General features: G+C 34.6%; 1 protein-coding gene across 6 annotated transcripts in view; it reads right to left on the reverse strand.

The window, feature by feature from the left end:
* The window catches only part of Erbb4 (erb-b2 receptor tyrosine kinase 4), a 1,041,723-nt gene that overhangs the window by 314,323 nt on the left and 702,557 nt on the right, over positions 1 to 24,843 (reverse strand). For all 6 annotated transcript variants that reach the window (XM_078017961.1, XM_005331866.4, XM_005331864.4 and 3 more), the window contains exon 5: positions 5,784 to 5,849. In XM_078017961.1, the coding sequence (XP_077874087.1) occupies positions 5,784 to 5,849 (66 nt within the window). The remainder of the gene's footprint in view (positions 1 to 5,783; positions 5,850 to 24,843) is intronic.

Here is a 24,843-nt window from a genome sequence, read left to right on the forward strand (position 1 = left end):
GAGATAACTTTGTTCCTTTAATCATTATTATTTATTTCTTAAAGCTTAGTTTCTTTCACACCTACACCTATGGAGCTCAGACTTCAGGACTCCTGTTCCTATGAATAGAGAGAGTTGTCATTCTTACCAGTAAGCCTGCTAAATAATACTTCTATAAGCTTCAGACTTCACATAGCAGATAAGTTTGTCTCCCCTGACATGACTACATTAATCCACTGAATCAATTTACTTAAGCTGTGCTGTGGAGCAATGCGGCCATGATTTAACTGAGCTTAAAAGTACTTTCAAGTTAGAGTCACTGCTTTACATGTAATACAGCTCTCACTATCGCAGACTAAGTTGTATTTTGACCCTTTGCGGCTATGTGAGAAATGTTCTTGTCAAATTTATAGGGTCAGGATGCTCAAACATCAAAAAAGAATTAAAGAGAATGAAATCAAGTTGCTTCAGAACATTAGACTCATGATTAAAATAGTAAGAGTAGTACATTCAGTAAGATTCTATAGGTATCATTTAATAACTTTAATATTTAAAAAAGTTCTTTAGGTTGCCAAAGATTTTGAAAACTAATTTATTTAAATTTTAAAAATCTTAAGTTTTTAGAAATAGTTTAGAAATAGCTGATGGATCCAGTTTACAGTCTGATCATTATTGAATTCTATCAAGGCACAATGACACACTTAAAGTATTGAACATGCAGTCAAACTAACTGTGACACTCAACCTGTACACAAAATAAGTTGTATAGTGTTACTAAAATATGCTAAAATTTCACAAAATTCTACTAAAATTTCTGACTGAAAAGTTTGCATAGTGAGCCAGTGTAAGCAGTCAATTTCTACCACCCTTCTATTTCACTATTAAGAACAAAAACATTTTCTTCATTTCTGCTACTTAAAACTTCTGCCTCCTGCATACCTCTCCTCAAGCTCACTGTGGTAAACAGAATCTTTGCTCCCATGTCTCTATTTGGAGATGGCTTTAACGCTCTGTACCATTGTTTGGTTGCATCCTAACCACTCATTCATTGCCATGAACTTTGCCCCAGAGTCTGAGCCATGTGCCGTGACACGGAGGACAATTCCTAGCACACTTGCAAAGAGGGGACACCAGTGAGAAGAGTTCAGCAGTGGTAAGGTTGGATGAGTGAAATAATTTTGTTTTCCTTACTTTAGTTTCCTTTTCCAAAGTGATGAACTTTTAAATACTCTTTTCTTCTTTGCCTAATATATTGAAAATCTCAAAAAAGCATCATCCATAAAAATAAGGAAATATTTGGAAAAACATGAAGATGAATACCTCCAGAGAAGCTCACTAAAGGGAACTTATTTCAATGATTGACAAAGAAATAATTTGTAAATAAGGTGAGACTATGGCTTTCAGATCCTAAAATGCACATGTATAGGATCGATCAACAAAAAGCAGAATATTCTTGAAAACTTGCACAACATACTTACTGTTGCTGTTTTTTGTTTGTTTGTTTTTAAATTGAGTCAAGGTTCAGATACAAGTTTATCTCAAGTGGGCCTCGAGGTAAGTAGGACACTTCAATTAACAAAACAGTCATTGTGAATCTAAAGGAAGCCTAGACAACTTTAAATTTAAAGTATTGATCATGTATATTACTCCTCTATGGAATAAATGGATGTCTCATATCACTGTAGAATCTCTGAGGAGGTTAAATTTTCAAAAAAATAAAAAATAAAAATAATTCTAAAATTCAGGTCTTTCAATAAGTTTGTCTTTTAGTAGTTCCAAAATACATTTTGCCTCAGTATGCTGTGCTCTTTAAATAGGTATAAGTAATTCATCTCTCAGGAAGCTCAGCCATGGAGAGAGACTGGGAGCCAATGTCAAGGGCAAGCAGCCTCCTCCTCACTCCAGGGCTTTTGCTTTTCATTCCCCAGATGCTGGGTGTCAGGAGACTTCACAAGGTACAACTGGCCCACAGGAGCTTCTCTCTCACCTCCATCCATTCAGATTTTAAATAGATTCAGTTTCCTGACTTGCCTCCTCTAGTTTATTATGCCATCAGCTATTATTTATTGGGTCCTTAATACATGCTAGGAAATACTTAAATATTTCAACTGTATTAGGGCTTTGAATTTCGTTCTAAAGAAAGCCACCTTCTGAGATGATATGTGTAATTCTCTCTATTTTATAGATGTGGTAGCTGATTTTTAAAAAGATGAAGGTGCTTGCCCATAACAGAAAGTGGGAACAACTGGAGTTGTTGAATCATCTGGCTGATTTCATATCCAATGCCCTCGATTACTGAATGCAATGTGTAATTCAGTAGGGGATATAGGAGACGGTAATATCTTCAGATGCAGAACACTTAGAAATCCTCAGTTTGAGTTATGTTTAACAACCCCTTTAATCATATCCTCAGCTTTTATTTCTCCAATTGTAAGATGAGGTTAGTGATAACTGTCCTCTTTAGCCCACAGAAAATTCACTTAGAATGAAGTTTTAAATGGAAATGTTTTTATAAACTATAAGGTCATTGCTAATGTATATTACATTAAAATTCATACTTGTATATATTTGATACATGTGCATGTTGAATTTAAGTCTGACAGACTGTGGAATAGGCACAGTGATCATTAACTGAGTTTTTTTCAGGTTATACTGAACTTAATTTCTATGTAGAAATTTCAGATGAATTAAATGATTTTGTGTTTGATACTTTGATATAGAAATTATGGTCTGAAAATTTTCATAGACAAGACTTTTTCCCATTCCACTTGATGTCAAGCAATAAACTCTACTATATGTCTAGAAGAACTAGCATTTGGTAAGGCATCTATGGATAGAAGTGTACCTGTTCCTCGTGAATGCCAGAGTACCAGGAGGCAAAAGTATAACTGCTCCATTTGCATTGTACAAAGTACATGTAAAATGAGACAAAAATGAAATTATTTGATTATTTAAACTCTTTAAAAATATTTATCATTTTAAATTACTTATTATTTAATTATTTTATTTATTTTCACATTTTTTATTTGTTAATAGTCTTATTGAAAGTATTACTTCTAATAGTGTTATTATGTACGACTTCTGGTCTAGAGGAGATGGTATGGACTTCTTTCTCCCTGCCCACTGCATTCAACTGTAAACTCTGAAAAGAGCGAAAGAGGTAACCTCTGGCAAAGGAGATATTCTAAAGTGTGGTAGGAGGAAGGCAGTGGGATTTTGGACCTAGCACTGGAGGAACAATACAGGGATTCTTAACCCACATCCTCCAAAAGAGAAGAAAGAGATATTTATCCACATCAGTGTTTCCCAGTGCCCTCATCCCCTGGAAGTAAGTTTCTTAACAGCCATTGTGTCCCACCCAAACTAGCCGCCCACAGCGAAGAAGCTCTGATTCCTCTGCAAAATAAAGCAGGTAAGTCTGCAACAGCTTATTCTCTGATTTGACAACTCAGAAGTGGTTTTTTTCATGAAAGACTGGAGATTCTTACACACTTCAGTAATTCCCATGGTTACTTGTCACTTCATTACAAAACACTGTGATGAGCCTTCATTATTTTAGAGATCTGGACTTCTTACAATTGGCCACATCAGTGTCATCTCAGCATTGTGCACTCCTTGGTTTTGACTTCTCTGCTATTAAAACATTATCTCCAAACATTGTAATGAATGAAATTCACACGGCAGTCTAATCTTACTTTAGAATCCAGTTTAAAACATTCTTGTCAAAACATTCCTGCCATAAAATATTGTTTCTATTAAATAAGTTAATTTAAATCTAAACTGAGATACTATTTTTCATCTAATCCTGTGACAAAGACCCAAAAGATGGATAATGTACTGCTTTGTCCAGGGAATAGGGAGACAGGCAATCACGCACATCCTCCTGGCAAAGGTAATTGTTAGCAACCACAACAGAGAATAAGATCTCTGTGGTGGTGATCTCTATCAAATTGCAAATACACCTATCTTTGACCCTACAAATGCCATTTCTAAGAATATTGCAAATAATTCATACACATAAGGACAGGTTGAAAAAACAATAGCAGTATAACCACTCCCCAATGGCCCATTTGTTAAAGATTTGGTCCCCACTCCCGGTGCCATTAGATGACAGCAGAACATGTAAGAGGTGGGGCCAAGTGGGAAACTTTAGGTTATTGGGGGTGGCCCTCAAAGGCCACTGCCAGGCCCAGGTATTTTCTCGTTGACCCCACCATGAAGAGAACAATGACATAAAGTCTTGTAACAGCCAACAGGGCCAATCACTCCTGGAGTAAGAACTATAAAATTATGAGCAAAATAAATCCACTCTATTTATAAGTTTATTATTGTGGTATTTATTACAGCAACAGAAATAACACATAGTACAACATGCAAAGCCTGCTAATATCTGAGTAAAAAAGGAGTGGGATATGTATCCATATTTCCTTGAGTATGTGTAAATTATCTTTGAGAAGAATATACCAAAATTACCAATACTAATTGTCGCCTATCTATGGTAGCTAAGGGACCAAAGAGGAACACAGGTAAAAAGGTACTTCTTACTTTATTCTATTATATTTTATGAATTTTTGATATGAGAATGCTCACAAATTTTAAAAATAAACTGAAGAAATCATTTTCCATTGAACATATGTCATCTTTTACTTCTTCCTTTGGTGCTTGAAATAAAGCAATTCTCTTTGTCTTTTTGTTGTTGCTGTTGTTATTATTGTTATTCAAACAGAATCTAGCAAACATCATGGACTGAGACAAATTAAAAATCTCTAAACTTTCATTCAATAGTTTAACAAGCTTCCACAATATATAATATTTGTATGTAAAAATCTCCAACAATATTTCCTGTCTTCTATGCTCACAAAGTAATATGTACTATTGTCACAATAGTGCTTTTCAAATAGTATTCTAGTCATTGTTATTGCAGCAGGAAAAACAAGTATTTACCATTGGTACAGGACATTTTGTTTTCCATGTATTTTATTTTATTTATTTATTTTGAGTACCAGGGATTGAACCCAGGGGCACTTAACCAACTGAACCACAGACCCAGCCTGTTCTTTTACTTTTTTTAAATTTTTTTTTTTTTTTATTTTGAGACCGACCGGGTCTCTGTTAGTTGCTTAGGGGCTTGCTAAATTGCTGAGGCTGGCTTTCAAATTGCAATCTTTCTGCCTCAGCTTCCCCAGCCACAGGGATTACAGGGGTATGCCACTGCACCCAATTGTTTCCATTTTTAAAGAAACCATTTATACCTAAGATTGGTGAAAGCTCCTGGGCTTAAAACGGCTTATGACTTTAAGCATGATGAAAATATTAGATATTTGTCTCTATACTCTGTGTGGTTTGATTTTAAATGCCTGAGCAATGAGGTTAGCTTCATACCTATCTTACCTAATGATCAGTTCAAGAAACATACTCTCAGAGCAAGATTTATGTTAACAATAGGGAATCTACATGCATCCCTCACTTAGTTTATAACCCCTGTGCCTAGAATAGTGCCTGGAATGTAGCAGGTACACAGTATCCTTTTTGCCCTTTATTTTTCTACCAATGAATGGTAATATAACTGCTTGGGAAAAATACTAAAATATCTGTTTTACCTAAAGTTGAATTAATATAATTTTGCTCACATTTTGGATTGTGTACTTCTACTGACATACAAATTTTGAAGTCCTAACTAATACCCACACAGTGATGCTGTGAAATCATTAACCTAGAAATTTCAAACAAAGATAAGAAGCAACTACATATTATGTTTCATTTGACCATCTCAAACATTTTTTTTTAATACTATTGATTACTTACAGGTCTGACAATGATTTTCTGTTGGTCCCCAGCATCGGCCAGTACAGGACTTATGGCAACGTCCACCTGAAGAAGAGGAACAAGGAGGAAAGAAGGTCATGTACGTTTTAATCTTTCACTCCTTGATGAGGAGAGACTGCCCAAGGACATATCCCTGCTCTTTCGAAAAATTTTATGTCATACTAGAGTTGAGGCCTAGTGCTGAAAATGCTCACTTAAGTAGCAAAGCTTAAATATTCTACCTTTGACTCTACAAATGCCATTTTAAGAATACTGGAAATAATTCATACACATAAAGACAGATTGAAAAAAACAATGGCAGTATAATCACCCCCATGGCCCATTTGTTAAAGATTTGGTCCCCACTCCCAATGCCATCAGATGACAGCAGAACATGTAAAACTGAAGTACAGTCTTCTGGTATTCAAAATACTCTCAACATTTTACATGAAAAAGAAACAAATATGTTTGCAATATTTCCCAGAAAGTCAAAAGTAAATTGTTATATTAAATAAATTTCACTTTGTTGAAGATTTTGGTTGTATTGATCTCTTCTACTTGGTATAATTTCAAAATTTCACAGCTTACTGATTCCAGTAGATATTACAAATTAAGTTAATTGTTAAAAAGAAATCAAGTTTATGAAAGCGAGAATGTATTCTTTGAAACACATGACAAAACATCAGAATAAAAGGCAAAATCAAGCATTTAAAAGAGCTATTTTTTTTAGAAAACAATTTCAGTTATTCAATACATGCTTTTAAAATTGTTATATGCATTTTTTAATATTGGCTTTTAACTCTTGTGGTAGCTCTTTAGCTACAGTGAATATCAGCCTCAACAAATATAGTTGTCCCACAGAGAAATCCCCATAAGGACTCAAAAATAAAAATATTAGCTAGAGGCAATCAGGTAAAATGACTTTGTGTGAAGCTGGTTTCTAAATTTCATTCTAAATTTAGGCACATGGATTATTTTTAGAATGAAAAGTACATATGAAAGTTGATGAAAGACTAGCTGTTCTATAACAAGTTTCCTATTAAACCTCTCTTAGCTTTCAGGTATTAACTGTGAATTCAAAGAGAACTATATTATAAAAATTATCAAATAGAGTTTACCAAATGTTTCCATCTTCCCTTGATGCATGGTTTTCAAATAATCAGCTTGAACATTCTTACTGCTTCGAGGTTTTTTTCCTTTGCAGTGAAAGTGCCTGAGTGATCCCACATGATAAAGACCTTCAGAGTTATAATACAGACTCAGCAGACACTTTCTCTGATTGACCTCAGCCTGTCCTGATGGTCTGCCCTCAGAAAGGAACCATAGTGTTTCCAAATCAATACAATGCTCAGGATCAGTTAAGTCATATTTTTTAAAAGTATGGGGATTCTTGCTACAGCAGGGTTTATTTAAAGCAGTTCTGTCTGTGATTGCTGCTACTGACATCATCAGTGTATAATATCCTGTCACTCTGCCATCTGTTTATTTAGATCTAAACACATTATAACTACATAATGCAAACTCATTCTAGTTGACAGGAAAAGGACTCCATCTGGCCTGAACAATATAACTTTAATCAGTGATAATGATAATTATTATTAAAAACTTACTGGAGTTCCTTTATACCAAGCTAATAAATCTAAATTGATTTATACCAGCGGAAATTAGAAAGGACTGTGAGACAAACTGGGAAGCAAGGAAAACTTTCTGAAGAACCAACTTTTTTATGAGAAAATATCTAACATTAATATGCCTTCTTAGATGTGTTGAAATGCTTTGAATCTATTCACCAAGTGGTATGTAAATTGAAGATATCTAAAGCAAAGAATGACCTCTCACTTAATCTATGACTTCTTTAATTGTGTTTGAGCTAATAAAATATTTAGCTTTATTCTTTATGGTCAGAATTCTATCTGGTAGGAAAATAAAAGAAAGGAAAAACAGAGAAACAGATAAGATACATTAATAAAATATATTTTAATATACTCAATATTTATTTGGGGGGAGGGTTACATTTTTTTGACTTTTTATTTATCAAGTTTCAATTCACCACCCAAATTCAGGCTCCCAGATTTCCCATTATAAGGCCCATAAATACGTATGATGTTTATGTTTGTTTCTACTAGTTAAAATAATTGCAATTTTTTTTAAAAAAGGTATATTTCTTGAAATATTGTTCATGTTTTTTTGACAAGGTATCAGAGTCAAGCTCACTATTTGGAAATGAGTGACACAGAATGTACACCCCAAACTTTAACCCTGTCTGCTTGCTGCTGTGAGATGTTCTTCAGTAGTTTTCATTTCTCATCTGTATTTCAACAAAAATATTATTACTGGTATATAAGGATGCCTTCAGCAGCTGCTTCTCTTCCTGGATTTTACAGAATCTTCCATTTCTTCCATATACTTTGGGAGCTAAAAGAAGATAGATGTTCCCTCAGTCTACACATTTCAGAATCCATTCCTACCAACACATTGGAGGGGTTTGACTGGCATGTGCTTCTATAAACTGTTGCTTGGCCTGCCCTACCTTGATTTAACTGTCTTCCTGGAGCTTTGACTCTTTTGGAATCTGCCCAGGGACTCAGTTCAGCTTTGATCTTCAAAATGGTACAATAGATGATACTTTGGTATCAATAGTATTTTCATCAAGTTGTTGTAATAACTAAATATCACAACATCTGAACAAAAATCTCTGTCTAGGGATTGTCAGAATTCACTCTTTGCTACACTTTCAGACCTGCCATCTTAATTTGATACTTGTGGATAATTGGCCAGTAAAGTCCTATAAAATATTATAGTTAAATAACTTAAATTTTTTGTAGCCCTTTGTTTTCATCATTTCTACTGCAGAAAAGTATCAAAGAGATGATGGGGTAGAAAACCTTACTGTTTCCATAGTAATTATCTGTCTAGCACAGGAACAACAACAATTTCTGTTAGCTTTGCTTCCATCTATCTCCTCATAATTACTTCGTAAGCATCTTCATTGTTCTGTGTATTAGGTATGATGTTAAATATTAGAGATAAAACATTGAACTGAAACAGACATGGCCATCATCCTCAGAGAGTTTAGAATTAATTCCACATCATACTGAAAGGGAAAATTTTTGACTATTATGTATTTCATGTTTATTATCCATGAGACTAAGAGGAAAAGCCAACAAATCTACATTTTAACAGCATTCTAACTCAGGTAAGAAGGGGTAGACAAGACAACTTTCAGTGAGATGATCCCAGTGTAATGCCTAGGGCTTAGAATTCTGCTATATTCTTAGCATAATGATTTATCTTTGCATCATGTAGAATGAGATTGTCCCTGAGTATTTCAGTGAAGAGGACAGTTATAGAGTCTGAAATGTCTCTTATTTGTCTCCTAACAGATATAAATGTCCAATTTCTTTTTTTTTGGTATTTTTTAAATTTTTACTGAACCCAGATATACTTTACCACTGAGCTACATCCCCAGCCCCGCTCTTTGTTTTATTTTTTATTTTGAGACAAGGTCTCACTAAGTTGCTTAGGGCCTCACTAAATTGCTGAGGCTGGCTTTAAACTTGCAACTCTCTTGCCTCAGCCTCCTGAGCCCCTGGGATTATAGGTGTGTGCCACCACACTGGCTCAAATGTCCAATTTCTTATTGAGGGCATTTTTCCTTCCCTCTGTATACAGTATTTTCTCTCTCTCTCTCTTTTTTTTTTTTTTTTTTTTTTGGAGGAGAGGTGGTACCAGGGATTGAACTCAGGGGCACTTGACCACTAAGCTACATCCCCAGCCCTATTTTGTATTTTATTTAGAGACAGGGTCTTACTGAATTGCTTAGTGCCTCACTTTTGCTGAGGCGGCTTTGTGGGATCCTCTTGCCTCAGCCTCATGATTCTCTGGAATTACAGGTCTGCACCCCTGCACCCAGCCAGTATTTTCAGTAGCCCTGATTTCATGAGGAAAGTAGACCACACATGTCACTAGTATTTTAGTGTAAATTAGTTTTATGAACTACTTCTCGAGGCATAGGTTTTATAAATAAGGACTGAAAAGAGAAAAACTCATCAGATATTAGAGTATAAAAATGGGAACAGTATTTTGGGACTCTGCCACTGCTATCCAAATCTGTCCCATTTCCCTGTCTCAACCTGTTCTATGACTATTTTCTATTGTTTATTGAAATAATTCTCTTAAAGCTATGTGAAAAAATATGCCACTTTTTTCACTTAAAAATTAAGAATCTGACATTTCCATATGGCTTAGTGAGAGCAGAGCTATTTAAATTAATATCTTCTGTCATTTTGATTCAATCAAAGAGATAACATTTTTTAAAAAATAGAATTTTAAACCAATATTTCTGTTTTGGTAGTAACTATATTAATGTTTAAAATAAGTGCTGATTATTCCATACTAGCATTATTTCAATTCACAAGCAACCCCCCTCTGCTTTGACAATTATTCATCATGGAGTTAGCAAATAGGATTAAGTTCATCTTTTATTCTTGTCCAGAAGATGTTACTAAAAATGTTGCTTTTGCATTCCTTTTTAGAAAGTAGAGTCCTTGAGCTGCTTTTATGTTTTCAAGAATCATAAATTCATGCTAGAAGTTTTGCTTGTTTGTGTGACCGCCTGACAGGAGAGATGAGATTCAATATCTACCTCTGTAATGCTTTCTGCAAGTAATATGCCAAGACAGTTGAAGAGTTACAAAATATGAAGTCACTGGCAACTGTAAAAGATTATATCCTAACCTTGCCTCTAGCTAGAGGCAGTGCAGTTATATCCCTGGATTCTTCTTACAATCCTTTTAAAACCAGGCACTGTTGACCTCTTAAAATGGCTTTTATTGGGGAAAGAAGTGAGAAAATAATATCTTTTTCATGAGCATATAATTCAAAAGAGGGAATGGAACATTTACAGAAGGCCTACATTAAACTAGTCCAGATTCTTGGTGGGGGGACAAAAAATGAGGAAGTTGGTGTCCTGCCCTCTTAGAGCTTTCAGGACACAGGAAATAGAGAAACAAGAAGGTAATCTTCATAAATCATAAAATGTAGTAAAACATAGGTATGAATAAAGTGGAGAGGAAGGAATTGAGAAAGACTCTGCAGAAGGGTGGATATTTCAAGCAGATATGATGCCCACTTTATCCAGGAGAGAAAAAAGAGTTTTCCAGGCCCAAGGATTAACCCAAGCAGTGACACAAAGGCCTGGATGAGCACAGCTCTTTGCCACCATAATATATAGTTTACAGTCTCTTGAGGACAATTTGCAGGACTCATAGCAGGTGGGGTTTGAGTTTACAATGGGAGCTGGAAGCCTCCTATGAAGTTTGGAGTTCACTCCGCACAGGTGTTACGAAGTTGGCCAAGGTTTTTGGGCATTGAAATGATATGATTTGACTGGCAGTATAGACAATAGTTTTGTGTCATGGTTCCCACTTGAGTGGCCTGTGCAAGATGCTAGTTTTATAGTACTGGGTGAAGTACAGAATCCACATTTTTTAAAAAACAGTGCGATGGATTCCTGATGCTGGTAGATTCAAAATGAGAGAGTGCAAAGAGATTATGACTTGGCATATAATTCAAAACTTGGTTAGCACCCTGGCTACATCTTGAAACAATATTCAAGTGTTAGATGTGATCAGATGCTAGTAGTCAAACTCTCAGACTTAGTGTTGAGATCTAACAGTCTCACATCCCAGTGTTTACTCCTTAATTTTTGGACAAATTTCTATCAAATTGTACGTTTTTACTCAACAACACTCAGAAATACATAGATTTTACTCAAATTTAAATTATTGTAAACCACTCATATAATCTCCATAGGGTCCCAGCAATGACATTAGTAGTAGTTAATGACATTATTGTAATGTGGAGTTGCTTTTCTCTATCAGATGTTCACAGTTCCCTTGTTCCTCCCTGACAGTCCCCATTGTCCTGTTGATTCATCCCCCACTTTTGTTATGTAAATTGACTTTACTTTTTCTTTCAGTCTCAATTCAATTTTCCTATCTTTCCTCTTACTTTGAAAGTTTATTATTGAATAGAAACTTTAACTTTTATACATTTTGATTGTCAGAAAAATATGAGCAGGTATTTTCACTTGCTTTGGAAGATAAAGTTAATTTAAAAAAAAATATATTGTTGGAAATTTTCATCTCATTATACAATTGATAAAGGTTTAATAATTCAAAATATTTTAAGTAGTTACTATACTGAAACAAAAATAGGTATTGTGGACCTTGTTAAACTACATTATTCTAAAGATACCATCATGTTATTCAGTCAAGCAATCAATGGTACAAGGATTTAGAAAAGCATATGTTGTACTCATATGATGAAGACATATTTTGAGCAGAGTGTGAAGTATATCAAATTTAGTCTGCAACACTTCTATTCATCCTACCACAGGGTCCCAAATCCCTACTGTGATTCAATAACTGCCAGAGTACACAATATCTTCCCCAGCACCACCTCAGATAGAGCTTCAGAAGGGATAGCTAATGGACAGACCAGTTACTGTGGCACAGAGATGTGCAAAGGTTGGAAGGGACTAAGCCCTCTGCAAATTGTCATTCTTCCTAAACCCATCTGGACATACAGATCAATCCCAAAGAGAAATAAAAATGGCAGAAATCCCAGGAGTAGAAGAATGGCCCAGGTAGAATAAGGTAGAAAAATCTGTGCCATTGTCCCAAACCTCTCAAATCGTGAATAGAAGCAACCAATTACTCTATTAGCATGTTAAGCTTAGGGTCTATTGTCATGTATAGATTCAAGTGGAATAGCCAGATCAACACAAATTCCACAGATAAAACCAAAATTGATAATAATAATATACTTAGAACTGAAGATTGTTGATCATTGATTTTATCTGTAGACTCCTGTGATCCTAAGAATCACTAATAAAAGTAATATAATGAATATTATGGCAAAGACAAAATAGATATAAACAGATTAAAGGAATAAGATTTCTGAATAAATGTAAAGATCCATGATATTACTATCCTAGATATACTATACTCCTCCCAACACACATTCAAATTCCTTTAAGTTACTACAACCAATAGAAATGAACTTCAGTGAGAATAATATTAAAGGATCCAAATACTTTTAGGAAAGTCATGCTACTATAACATGAAGTGACTAAAAACTAGAAGAAAAAACAAAGTTTTTCCTGAGGGGGGGGAAAAATTATATACACACACACACACATACACACACACTTATATGATGTCAAATTTTTATAACAAATCAAGCAATTAACAAGCATTAATTTTCATTTTATAACTGTCAGTACAATGTAGAATATAAGAATCTAACCTAATATAGAATAGATTTAGCTTCAATTGATGTCAAATGCATTTCTGCACTATAGATATGAAATCTGAACAAACTGAAGTACCCTACCAGCAGACTTATTGAATACATTAAAATGTGTCTGCTGCTTGCAATCAACAGCAGCAATAATAATAATACTTACTATGAACACTCCAGGGGCTGCTAAGAGCATCCAGGGGCATCCTTCAGAGTATAATCTGTCTACATGATACCCCTTACAGGTTTAAATTTGCAACCTGTTCAGCCATATGTGGTGGGATATTGTAAGCATTTCACCTACATTAACTCATTTAATTTTTGTGCAACCCTAACATCCTATAAAATTTGTATCTATAGCCCAGACAGTGTGGAATGCAAGCTTGTGCTCCCATCTGCTCACAAAATTTCTCCACCTGCATGATTATAGGCATTTGAACATTTTTATGTCCAAAATTGAATCATTGGTCTTCCTACCCCACCACAACATTATCCCTATAAAGACTTTACCATCTCAGTCAACAGAAGCTCAATCCTTCCAAAAGCTCAGGCCAAATATTTGGAGTTATCCTTAGCTCTTTTTTTCTTATTTCACAACTTGGATCTAAATTCATTAATATATCCAATTGTCTTTAACTTCAAAATGTGTGTAGTATTCAATCATTTCTCACTATCTGCTTCATTTTCATCATGATAAATCACAATCATGTCTTGCTTAGATTGATGCAATAACCTACCTGATGTCTTAGCTTCCTCTCTGGCTCCTTTACAATATCTTCTCAATATAACCATAGTAATCTTACACCATATCAAAATTCAGAAAAATATAAAATAAAAATTATTCATAACCTTTGCACTATTTTTTTGTTTTTAAAGTATGTATTATTTTAAAATAATACCTAATTTTGTGATTTATTTTCACTTAACATTTTATCTTAAACATTTTTCAGGCACATTAAGCCAATGTGATTTTCATTTCTTTCAGTGGATTTACCCTCTATCATATAGACATTCCACAATTCAATGAGCTATTTTGTATTACAAGGTGTTTTTGCTGGAGAATATATATTTCTAAATAAAAATTAAGAAAATGTTTCTAATTTCATGCCTATTTTTTTCAGAAGATTCATAGTTTGTTGAAGATGATTTTTATATAATAATTTGACCATGTCTTTCATTATATCCTCCTTGAAAGCACTGAAGGGACCTGGGGTAGCTGTAAAGAATGGAGATGAGTGTCACATATATCAGAACAGGTGATGAAAGGATTGATGTACTGGCTCCAGCTGAGTGCCAGAGGTCTCTGTACACATCTATCATATTTGACCTTTTCATCACCAAGTTGGATAAAACATTTGAAATATGCTTACCATATTTGCAAATTACATAAACTTGAAAGGGGGTAGCAAATGTTCTTAAGCAGGATAGTATTCAGTCTTTAAGGGGACTTGATAGATGAGATGATGAACCAAAACTAAAAATGTAAAGTTCAATAGCATCAATGTAAATCCCTGAATTTGTGTTTCTAATCAATAATTCACATAAATACCAACAGATACACACGTATACATAAAGTCTGTCTGGATGAGACATGTCAGAATTTCAATTATCACTCTGCTATTGAGTGTGTTATTCCTTAGGCAGGTTAATTAACTTCTCTCACTATTTTTGCTTTTGTTCTTTGTATTGAAGTGTTCGCTTTAGGCCAGCACCACCCTGCACTATGCCATCTAGACAACACTATCCACCTCGTCTCCCTCACTGTATAGTTTCATATTTATCAGACACATTCTGCACAGTGGCTTATGTGTTTTACACATCTCATTGAATTTGCAACATAAGTGCATTCATTACTTGCCTTATTCCAAAAGTAAGAAAATGGAAATAACTTTTTAAGTGGAGCCAGAGAATTGTCCTTTATAGTATGTCAGCCCTTCTTTATGCATAGCATGCTCACTAGTCAAAAACGTTTGTTCTAGCCCATTTTTTTCATTTCTAATTGGCAATTACTTTGATTCTACTACTTGTTTATTAAAGCTCAGCAGTAAATGGGTCTAAAATAAATGTCAATTAAATATAAACACATTTTAGTATTTGGCATGTATTTCCAAAGGAGAATGTGATAGGAAATTAGAGACCACAGTTTAGAGAAACTAAAATTGTCAAAATACTATTGAGTGCATAACCAATTTCAATATTGTCAACTGCTTTTATAAGTCTTCATAAATGAAACACTTAGAGAAGCAAGTGCTGGTAAAAAGTAGAAAATACAAAATTTTACTAAGTGCTGGTAAAAAGTAGTAAAAAGAAGCTTTGAAATCATTTTTTAAATATACCTTTAGTCTCCATTATTTATCATTGTTGGGATCTGAACAAAGAACTATGTAAGAGCTGACTTTCCTAATTAATAAAACAGCTGATGGCACCTACATCATACATGGGATAGATATCATTAAGAGGAATAACATAAAACTCTGGCAACTAATAGCATAAGTCAATGTTAGCTCCCTTCTTCTTCCACCACAACACTGTATATAAAAATATTATAGGAAAGCATGGAGAAATAAATAGATGGAGAGGTTAAGAAGAAATGATATGGCAGATACATCACATATTTTGAATACAGAAATATTTACGATAGGTTGAAATGATGAGTAGGGTACTATAGGTAGGGAGGAAGTAGGGGCTTTGGCAGTTTGGCAAATTAGGATAAGCAAAGGTATTAGGATAAGTGAATAAGCAAAGGTATTTGCCTGCTTTGAAAAAGCACAAAGAGCCCCAGCCTCAGCAAGAATAAGACTTAGAATCCATCCAGTGATACTCACTCTGCGACTGGAACTTTACTGTCTTGCAAACACCAAGTAGGTGCACATGAAGGGAAAGAAAGGGCACATGGGGGTGAATTTCAAGATGTTCGAGAGAGGGAGACAATGCCCAGGATGGAGCAAACCTTTAGATGAATAGATAGCTGTTCATCAAGCTGGGGTCTCGGCTTACTCCATGGCCTTTTGTCTGTAAGATTGTTAGTCAACTTTAATGGATCCTTGAGCAGCCATAACCACCCACATGTCCATTTTCTGAGAGTGGTGTCACACTAGAGAAATGTGTCTTAACAGGCAAAACATAAACCACAGAAATTTACTCCTTTCAAAGGGACATTAAATGGGATCCAAAGCATTGCCTATGGCAACAGCTGTCATCTTCTTCTCTGAAGTCTGTCACTCACCACCTCTCCAACCCCAAGCCGTCTCTCTTCCTGCTCTCCTGTCATGAAACTCCCCCCTTCTACTCGGAAACCCATTGTATCATTATGTGAGTGATGAATTCAGACATTCTCTCCAAATATATTTTTTATTCCATTTGGCTCTCTGGTATAAATAATTTTCTCCCCACTTGTTATGCATCCTGAATGTGCCTAATAACCTAGGTATAATTTGTGTTTGTGTGTGTGTGTGTGCATATGTGTGTGTGTAGGATGCAGGATAGTTTGATGGGATGAAAGGACTAGGGAGACAGAATGTTCGAGAAGGTGAGGAAGAAAAATTGCAAATATTCCTATTTGTTATCTTTGTCCTTCTCAGTCCGCAGTTCTTGAGGAGCAATGTACTAGCTCCATTTCCCCCATGAGCATAAAGAAACGGCTAAACCCCATGTATAGGACAGTCTCCACAGGTTGTCTATTTTCATCCACTTTCCACCTGACAGACCCAAGGATAGACATGTCTCCTCTCCTCTATGAATTAATAAGAAGTGGATATTATCATGAGGAAACTGAGGTGGACGAAATGATTACAAGTTCTTTAAAGGAAAGAACCATTTCTTCTCCACGTACTCAAAACACAGTAGACTCCTCAGATTGAATAAAGCAACATTTCTTCTACTAAGAGGCCCATATTTTTCACACCATCACACTAACAACAGCTTCTTCAACCCTGAGTAAATTTCGAAAGGTCTTATAATGTCTGTGGTTTGGGACTTTATAACGATGGCTGGGGCCATTAATCTTGGAGCCTCCCTTTTTTTTTTATTATATCTGAGATTGAGACTGAGTTTTTGTTACAGATTGCTAGCCTGTACCAGCTAGTTGCAGAGATGAGACATCACTGAGACAGATAACAAAGAAAAATGGGTAGCAAATTGGAAAAGATTAGGTAGCAGCTCTACAGTACTATATTAAACAAACTCTTTTGAGGTATAGCATCCAGAAATCTCACCTTGTGTGACTTCCTTTTTTTTTCTCTCCTTCCCTTTCTCTTTCTCCTCCCCTCACTTCCTCCCCCTCTCATTTGTGTGCAAGTGTATCTCTCCAAGTTTTCACACTTAAATAAAAATAACCCACATTAACAAATAGGGGTGCATTTCTAAAATGCCATTGTAAGCTTGAGGAATGAAAATGTGATTTTAACACTGATGGAGGCTAAAAGAAAGTGACCCCAAAGAAATTACAGTAAATAATAAACCAAAAATGTCTTGGTGTAGAATGTCTTTATTAATTCACCTTTGAAGTTCATACACAAAAACCAAATTTCAAGGATAATGGATTTATAATATATTTTTATAACCCAAGTCCATCAACGAGCTATTTCAGTGGAATTTCTTCTAGATATACAAGTAGACTGATTTTGAAATTAAATTATCATTTACAGAAAAAAAGAGATATGATGTGCAAATCACTACATATACAATATACATTCATTGTATTCTATTGCAAACTATTTATGACTAAATATCAGTCCAACTACCTATCATTCAGCCCTAGTTTTTTTTGTTTTCTGAAAAAATATTTTTGCCTTGTAATCATCCAACATGAAAGCCCTTCAAATAGAATAAATACAATATTAAAGTATCAGTCATAGCTCAGAAATATTGAAAATTTGTTATGTGCACAGCATGGTTCTAAGAAATTTATTTCTCATGGCATCCTTTGAAGGGAATCCTACTACAGATTGTGAAAATGAGGCCAGATATGTTTAATAACTTTCACAAGATTACCCAAATAAGTGATGAACCTGGGATTGGAGCCCATGCATATTAGCTCTAGAATTCACACCCTTAACCAACTCAACCAAATATCTAATTTTTGTTAAAAGATGCAGCAATGGTGCAGTCATTTGGGATAAAGAAGGAAAGAACATCCAAAACACACACAGGAAAATTAGCTCATTGTCACAGTAAGACCTGGTTTCTGTTGGAGTTAGTGCAAATACTGCAGTTCATTAGATTTTTGAAAGCTAGGAAACCCTTAGGCAAGGATATTGAATGAGACACTTATTCAAATCACTTAGGAAATGACTTATATAGCATTTGAAAGATGATCTGGGGTTTCATGTCAAAATCTTCAATGCATGTGATGAATGAGCAGAGTTTATCCAATGACAATGGGCAGGGTGGAAGGTGCCACAGGTAGATGGTGGGAACCTTAGAGAAGCCACCTCACTCCCTATGCTAAAGAACAAGCTGGTGGTTATCAATGATGATGGGAAGTTGAGAAAAGGCAGAATAATATTTAGGGTAGGACACAGAATAGTGATATTTTTATAGGAGGAACAGATTTCACTTATAAATACTAAAAATAATGAAAGCTAATATTTGTGGATCAGTTCTAATGGGGCAGGCACTTTTAAAAAATATTTTTATCATTTTCCCAATTCACTCTCATGTGAGAAAAATGAGGAACAGAGGAATAAAGCAATTGCAGTCAGAGACCCGCGTAGTTGGCTCAAGTTGAATGCAGAGCTTGCTCTCAGTCACTAGGCTGCCCTTCAAGGTAAAAATAGAGGAGTCACTGAGCAGGGATGAAGATTCAGGAGCTTTGCCTTGGAACAGGGTCAGGTAAACTGTTTTGGTAGGGAAGATAAGGACCAGAGAGACAAACAGTGATGTCTAATTTTTGTCTTTATAGTTACTCATTTGCATATTTAAAAAGTATTCAACAGTGTTGCACTCTTACTGTTCTATTATCTACATCTATTATTTACATCTCTTGATACATCTATTATCAATGAAGTAATGTTTTGTTTTGTTTTGATTTACTCTTTCATAAGAATGTGCTAAAACTTCATGATTCATAATTTATCTTCCTCTACAGAACCAAAGCAGACAGATAACTGTCAAGTAAACAACTAAAAGTACTCTTAGACACTTATTTGACTTAAAATAAATAGCAAGTCTTTTCAATAAAATGTGATATTTAAAATTATGTGGCATAATGAAATTTGAAAAGGTTGAAGTGATGCTTATTCAACACTGCATTGCCTTTAAAATCTTATAGATTTATCACTGGAGTTTTCTTAGCAAAGTCAATTTCTTTATTCTGGAAAACATAGTTTGGCATATGATTTAGGTAACTAGTTGAATGCTATACTGTACTTCTTAAGTATAGAGTTTGAATTGATTCTACAGAAAACATTTTTGAAAAAACAACCTAGATCAAAATCTTTATTGAATAAAATGTGAAAGGGTGAGGAGAATAAAAATGGTTGATCAGAGGACCCACTTTTGAGATAGCTTTTCCTTTGTGCAATTTTTTATTCAAGCTTTTTCATTTCTTTTATATATTTCCCTTACTTGTATTTTAAGGAGAACTTTAAGAGAAATGTCACTGCATAATTTCCTCTCCATTTTTTCTTCCCTACTTAAAAGAGCACCTACAATTGGAAAAAGAATCACCTCTAAATAGAACATAATTTGTTCTTGCCAGGCAGCAAAGAATTAAATTGAAGGTGTGTACAGCTGCTTGCAACCATCTAGGCTTGAAAGATTGCTAAGTGGGTTAGCAGCTTGATCCCTATCTTCATTGTACCCCCAGCTCTTGCTAGAGATACCACACCCATGACCCTCACCCCAAGAAAACAGCCATCTCTCCCCCACCTTTGCTGCACATCTTGAAATAAATGTAGTTCAATAAGAGGACACCAACAACCGAGGGGGACACACATAAAAAAGGGAAACTTGAATGTCTGTACTAATTTTCACTTATATGTAATCACCTTCCTTTTGCCTCCTAGCTTTCTTCAAGTGATAAGGAATTAGAGGGGGAAAAGGGGAAACAGTAATCTTTAAATACTACTTAATTGGGAAACTGAGTTCTATGAAGCCATTTTCACTAGTAAACAATTGATGAAATGGTGCATGGTAACAAAATCTGTGAGTGATGGTTACAAAGCAGGACAGACGCATAATCACTCTTGCCCATTACAGAGAAAACAAATCAGAGAGAAACAGAAGAGGGTAGTCCTGAGGAGTCATGTAATTGTCATTCAATTTATATTGTTGTCTCCAACTCTGAATATACAACCAAGGCTTTATATTTTTTAAAAAATCAACTATGGTGTGCTTTGTAAAACACTCTAACATTAATTAGATACATACTGAGTAACTGAATCAATATGCAATATTATTCAGGAAAGCTATTTCTTGCTTTGGTTAAATGTAACTCAGTTTTATTAATCTAGCATTTCAACCTCTTTCAGGCTTAGGATTCTTTCCAAATCCTCATATAACAGGATGATTTAAAGCTGTATATAAGTGTATTTTTTTAAAAAAAAATGGAATATTACTAGATGTCTCTTAATGCAAACCACACTGATGTCCCTCATTTTATATTTTATGACACAAAATATTTTGCCATTAAAACATGTTCAAAGCAAAGTTAATTATATTTTATATTTAGTATTAAAGGAAATATTAAAAATAGAGTTGTTCAGGATAAGGAAATGTAATAAGAATCGCTAAGTTCCAAAAACCTCCGGTTCTTTTAGAAGCTCATATTAAAACAAAATAAAACAGGAGTTTCTACATCAAAGAAAAGCTGATTTTTTTATTGCTTAGTCTACTCTGTAACAGTGCAAAAACCTTTTTCATAATTATCAGTGACTTTTAGTTGAGTCATCATATATATTTTTCAATTAAAATTCACTTTTATTAATGAAAAGGCTTATTGAAATTTACATTAAATTTTAGGGAAATAATAAAATCTAAAGGCTGTCCTCACGTGAACAAATGAGCCTCAGAAAGGTCACTATTTTAAAAAAGTACTATATGCATGCCTTTCAAGCCTGTGACGGGAGCCAAGTGCCTATTTCTAGACACACAATGACATTAGAACTCTGGGTCTCTCCTCAAATACTAACTACCTTACAGTATTTGAGAATGAGAGAAAGAGTTCCTAATGTATGTGTGATAGACTAGGCCTTGGTCCTCACAGGCATTGAAAGGCATGCTATAGTTATTTTTTAAATTAGTGACAAAGATATTTCACATAACAACAGTACACATTATTGAAAAAGAATCGCAGATTTGGCAATTGGCTCATTTGTTGCAAGTCCAGATGTTCCAAATCAGAATATGGCCCACACTTTGTGCTTTGTAATAGGCTTTGCTAATCAGTTTACCAGCACAGAAATCCTACTCTAGGCCAGTGTTCCTTACATCTGTCCCTATAATCAATAAGAGAATTTTGAGGACAGTCAGATTTTCACCCCTAACCAAAATTCATTCAGGCAGAATCTTTAGGAGTAGATTCTGGTGCATCCCCAAGTTTGGAAGTGTTAATTGCCAGTAGTTATCTGAGGACATAAGGAACCTTGTCCTTCTGTGATAATACACCATCATGCTAGACAGCATCGCTACTGGTCTTTTTATGTAAAAATCATTTCTCTTACAACAACATGTGGTCATAAAGAAGATTTAATGTTTCTTGGGCGGAAACTGAATTTAAAAATATTTGAAAGTGCAAATATTCCATTTTAAGAGCTGGAGCAATATGTTCAGGGGTACAGAGGAGTTGAATCTTTGAGCAGAAATTTTTGTTATTTTGAAAGGGCCTATTTCTATAAGATTTTTTTTTTTTATAAAACAGAAACAAAGTTTACTCATCATTCTTAAGGAAACCTTGAATGCAAAAGTTAACATTCATGTAGAGGCTAAGTGTACCATTTAATAGTTAAAATGAAAAATGTTAGCAGAATATGACCCTGAAGAGTCAGATATTTTTCCTTTATAAATTTTGAGCTAAACTGCCCTGTTCCTAAAGAGGTTTTATTTCTCAAAGTGTGTGTGTGTGTGTGTGTGTGTGTGTGTGTGTGTTCTATTCAGCAATTGCTCATAAGACATGAGTCACAGTTCATACCATGTTTGTGCATAGGCCAAATCTTCTCTTTGAATCATCATAGAAATGATAAGCAAATGGACTGGGCTTAGTATTACATTACCTCTATCAAGCTATTGATATTTAGAAATGCCTAATCTCTATAGGTCCAATTCTCTGATTTCCTGGAATTTTTAGACCTGCTTGCTAAACTATAACCCTTACTCAATATTAAATTATAATTAGGTTCTATTAGCTTTCTATTTTACAATTATTTTTATGATTAAGTTGATTAATACCTCTTGGACCTTTGTGGTGGAACTATCATATATACAATGTGTTATATGGGCATCTCTTGCAAAATCTACACAGATATCTACACAGGGATGAAGTTAAGATGTTTACTATGGAAATCAATCAACTACAAATTGGGGGCTTTTCCCTCCTATTCAATGGAGAGTAGTTACTAATCATTTACTAGCACAATACTGACACAAAGTGTAATTTAAGACTAAAGAGACCGTGCTATAGGAAATGCACCAAAGAGACTCATCTAAGGGGACCAGGACATACTCTGTGCTGATGAACAATTCTTCATGTAACAAATTAATGTTTCCAATAATTCAAAAAGTGGACACAAAATGAACCTTGGATTCAAAAGTGGAGAACAACCTAAAAGAAAAGAAAGGAGTTGGTCCTTAAGGTCTTAAAACAGTCACAGGGGCTTCCATAGTCAGAGCTAACTTTACCTGAAAGAGACAAGCAGGAACACTTGGGCTCAAAGAGCCATTGTTATTATTAACAAATTTATGTTAATAATTATTCTCATTTGTATTTTAAAATTGGGTACAGAAGGTCCTAGAACAGTTGAGGGAGAGCCTACCACAGTGTGAAACAACTGGAGACATTGGTAGGAAAGGCTTACCTTCTTATCACAAGTAAGAAGGTAAGGCCAGAGTAAGGAGGCTGTGGGATTTCTTATAGATGATAGGTGAGTTATTTTTAAAAGCGAAGTGGAAACTAATTGATAATCACAAGATTTTGAAACCAATATGTGAATATATGTGTGCATATACATTTAGGTAAAAGGCATATTTTTTATGCATTTATTGGATGCAGTTGCATTAATTTTGATGTTTACCTGTATATAGTCATATGTAACAATTATTTGCATTGATATAGCATGAAACGCATGACCAATATGAGGGCTAAGCTGAGCTCCGAAAGGTTCACAGTATGAGACAGCCTTGTGTTCTATCTCCTGAAGATGAAGCTTATTATTGCTGAGAAATAGCCCATCACTTTCTAAATAACAGGGATAACACTTTAAATTTATATATAAATATACTATTTGATGAAAAAGTTAATCGAGAAGAAACTATTACATATGATCAAGATACGAATTTGTCTTGAAAAAATTTGTTCGAAAAATGAAATAATGCACTTTCATCTCCATGAACTGAGGGAGGAGAAAAGCAGGTGCATTGAGCTTACTGCTTGCAATGGCCTTAAATGAAAGTTTATTCACAGGGTGAATTTTGGCTGACCTAGCAGTCTTCACTCTACAAATGTAGCAATGAGGGCTCTGTCTGGTATGGGTTGAATATAAGTTCTTACTTTCTCATGAAGAGCATTAAAAAGAGACTTAATATGTTGTTAAAAAAACACATTCCTCAATTTTGCTGGTTCTGTTTGCTAATATTTGGTTTAGAATAATTGTAGTTGCTTTCATATGCAACTGTTTTATTAAATCAAATTTATGAAGAATCTATTTTATAAGTCTTTACAAAAATGTACCTTTTAGATTCATTTATCCTTTCACCAAAGTTTTTCACATTTTCTATTTCCCTAATTTAAGGCTTTATATTAGAAAATATTTTAAAAAACAGCAAGTGATTTGATTCCATTTTTATACATTTACATAAAATTGGATATGTATAAGACACAAAAGCTGAAGCTGTACTGAAAGGCACTGTGGGTCCATCTTGTTGCTATTTTTAAAAAACTTTACTACAGAAGTCCAAACTTAGAAAAGTATTTCTGTTTATGTAAATATTTTAATATTGAAGGAGTAACAAAAGTTCAATTTTAGATTAGTTAGGATGGGGCAAGTTTAACATATGTTCAAGTTATTAAAATAAAAGCACATTTTTGAAAACCAATGATTTTAATGTGGGCAGAAAGTCTGTTTTAAACAAATGATCAGTCCTAGAATAGTGCTTGTGAATATGAATATGCCAATTCCCTATCCCATCTTAGTCATTGTTTGGCATTTGGCTTTAGAAAGCAGTTTAGATGTGTGGTGCATTCCATGAAATCCAGATAAAAGGCCTATGGAACCTGGAACATCTAAGGTCTGTTCCTTTCTGTGCATTGGTGAGATAAAGCTCCTAAGTCAGAAACATACAATGTGAATTAATCAATATGTATTAGAAACAAAACTGTTATATTCTAGCAACATTTCTGTTTATACGTGGTCAATTCATAAGAATATAAAATAATCAGAAGGCCTTTTACCCCTTTACTCTAAGAAACAAGTCTCTGACTTTGACATGTATTAACTCATTGTATTGCTCCTTACAACATTATGAAGTGGCTAGAAAAGCTCCTTCCCCAAAGCATTGACTTTTGAGGCTGGGAATGGCCAAGACTTACTCTAGTGGGCCT

Source organism: Ictidomys tridecemlineatus, chromosome 7, assembly GCF_052094955.1.
Source record: "Ictidomys tridecemlineatus isolate mIctTri1 chromosome 7, mIctTri1.hap1, whole genome shotgun sequence".
Taxonomy (NCBI): domain Eukaryota; kingdom Metazoa; phylum Chordata; class Mammalia; order Rodentia; family Sciuridae; genus Ictidomys; species Ictidomys tridecemlineatus.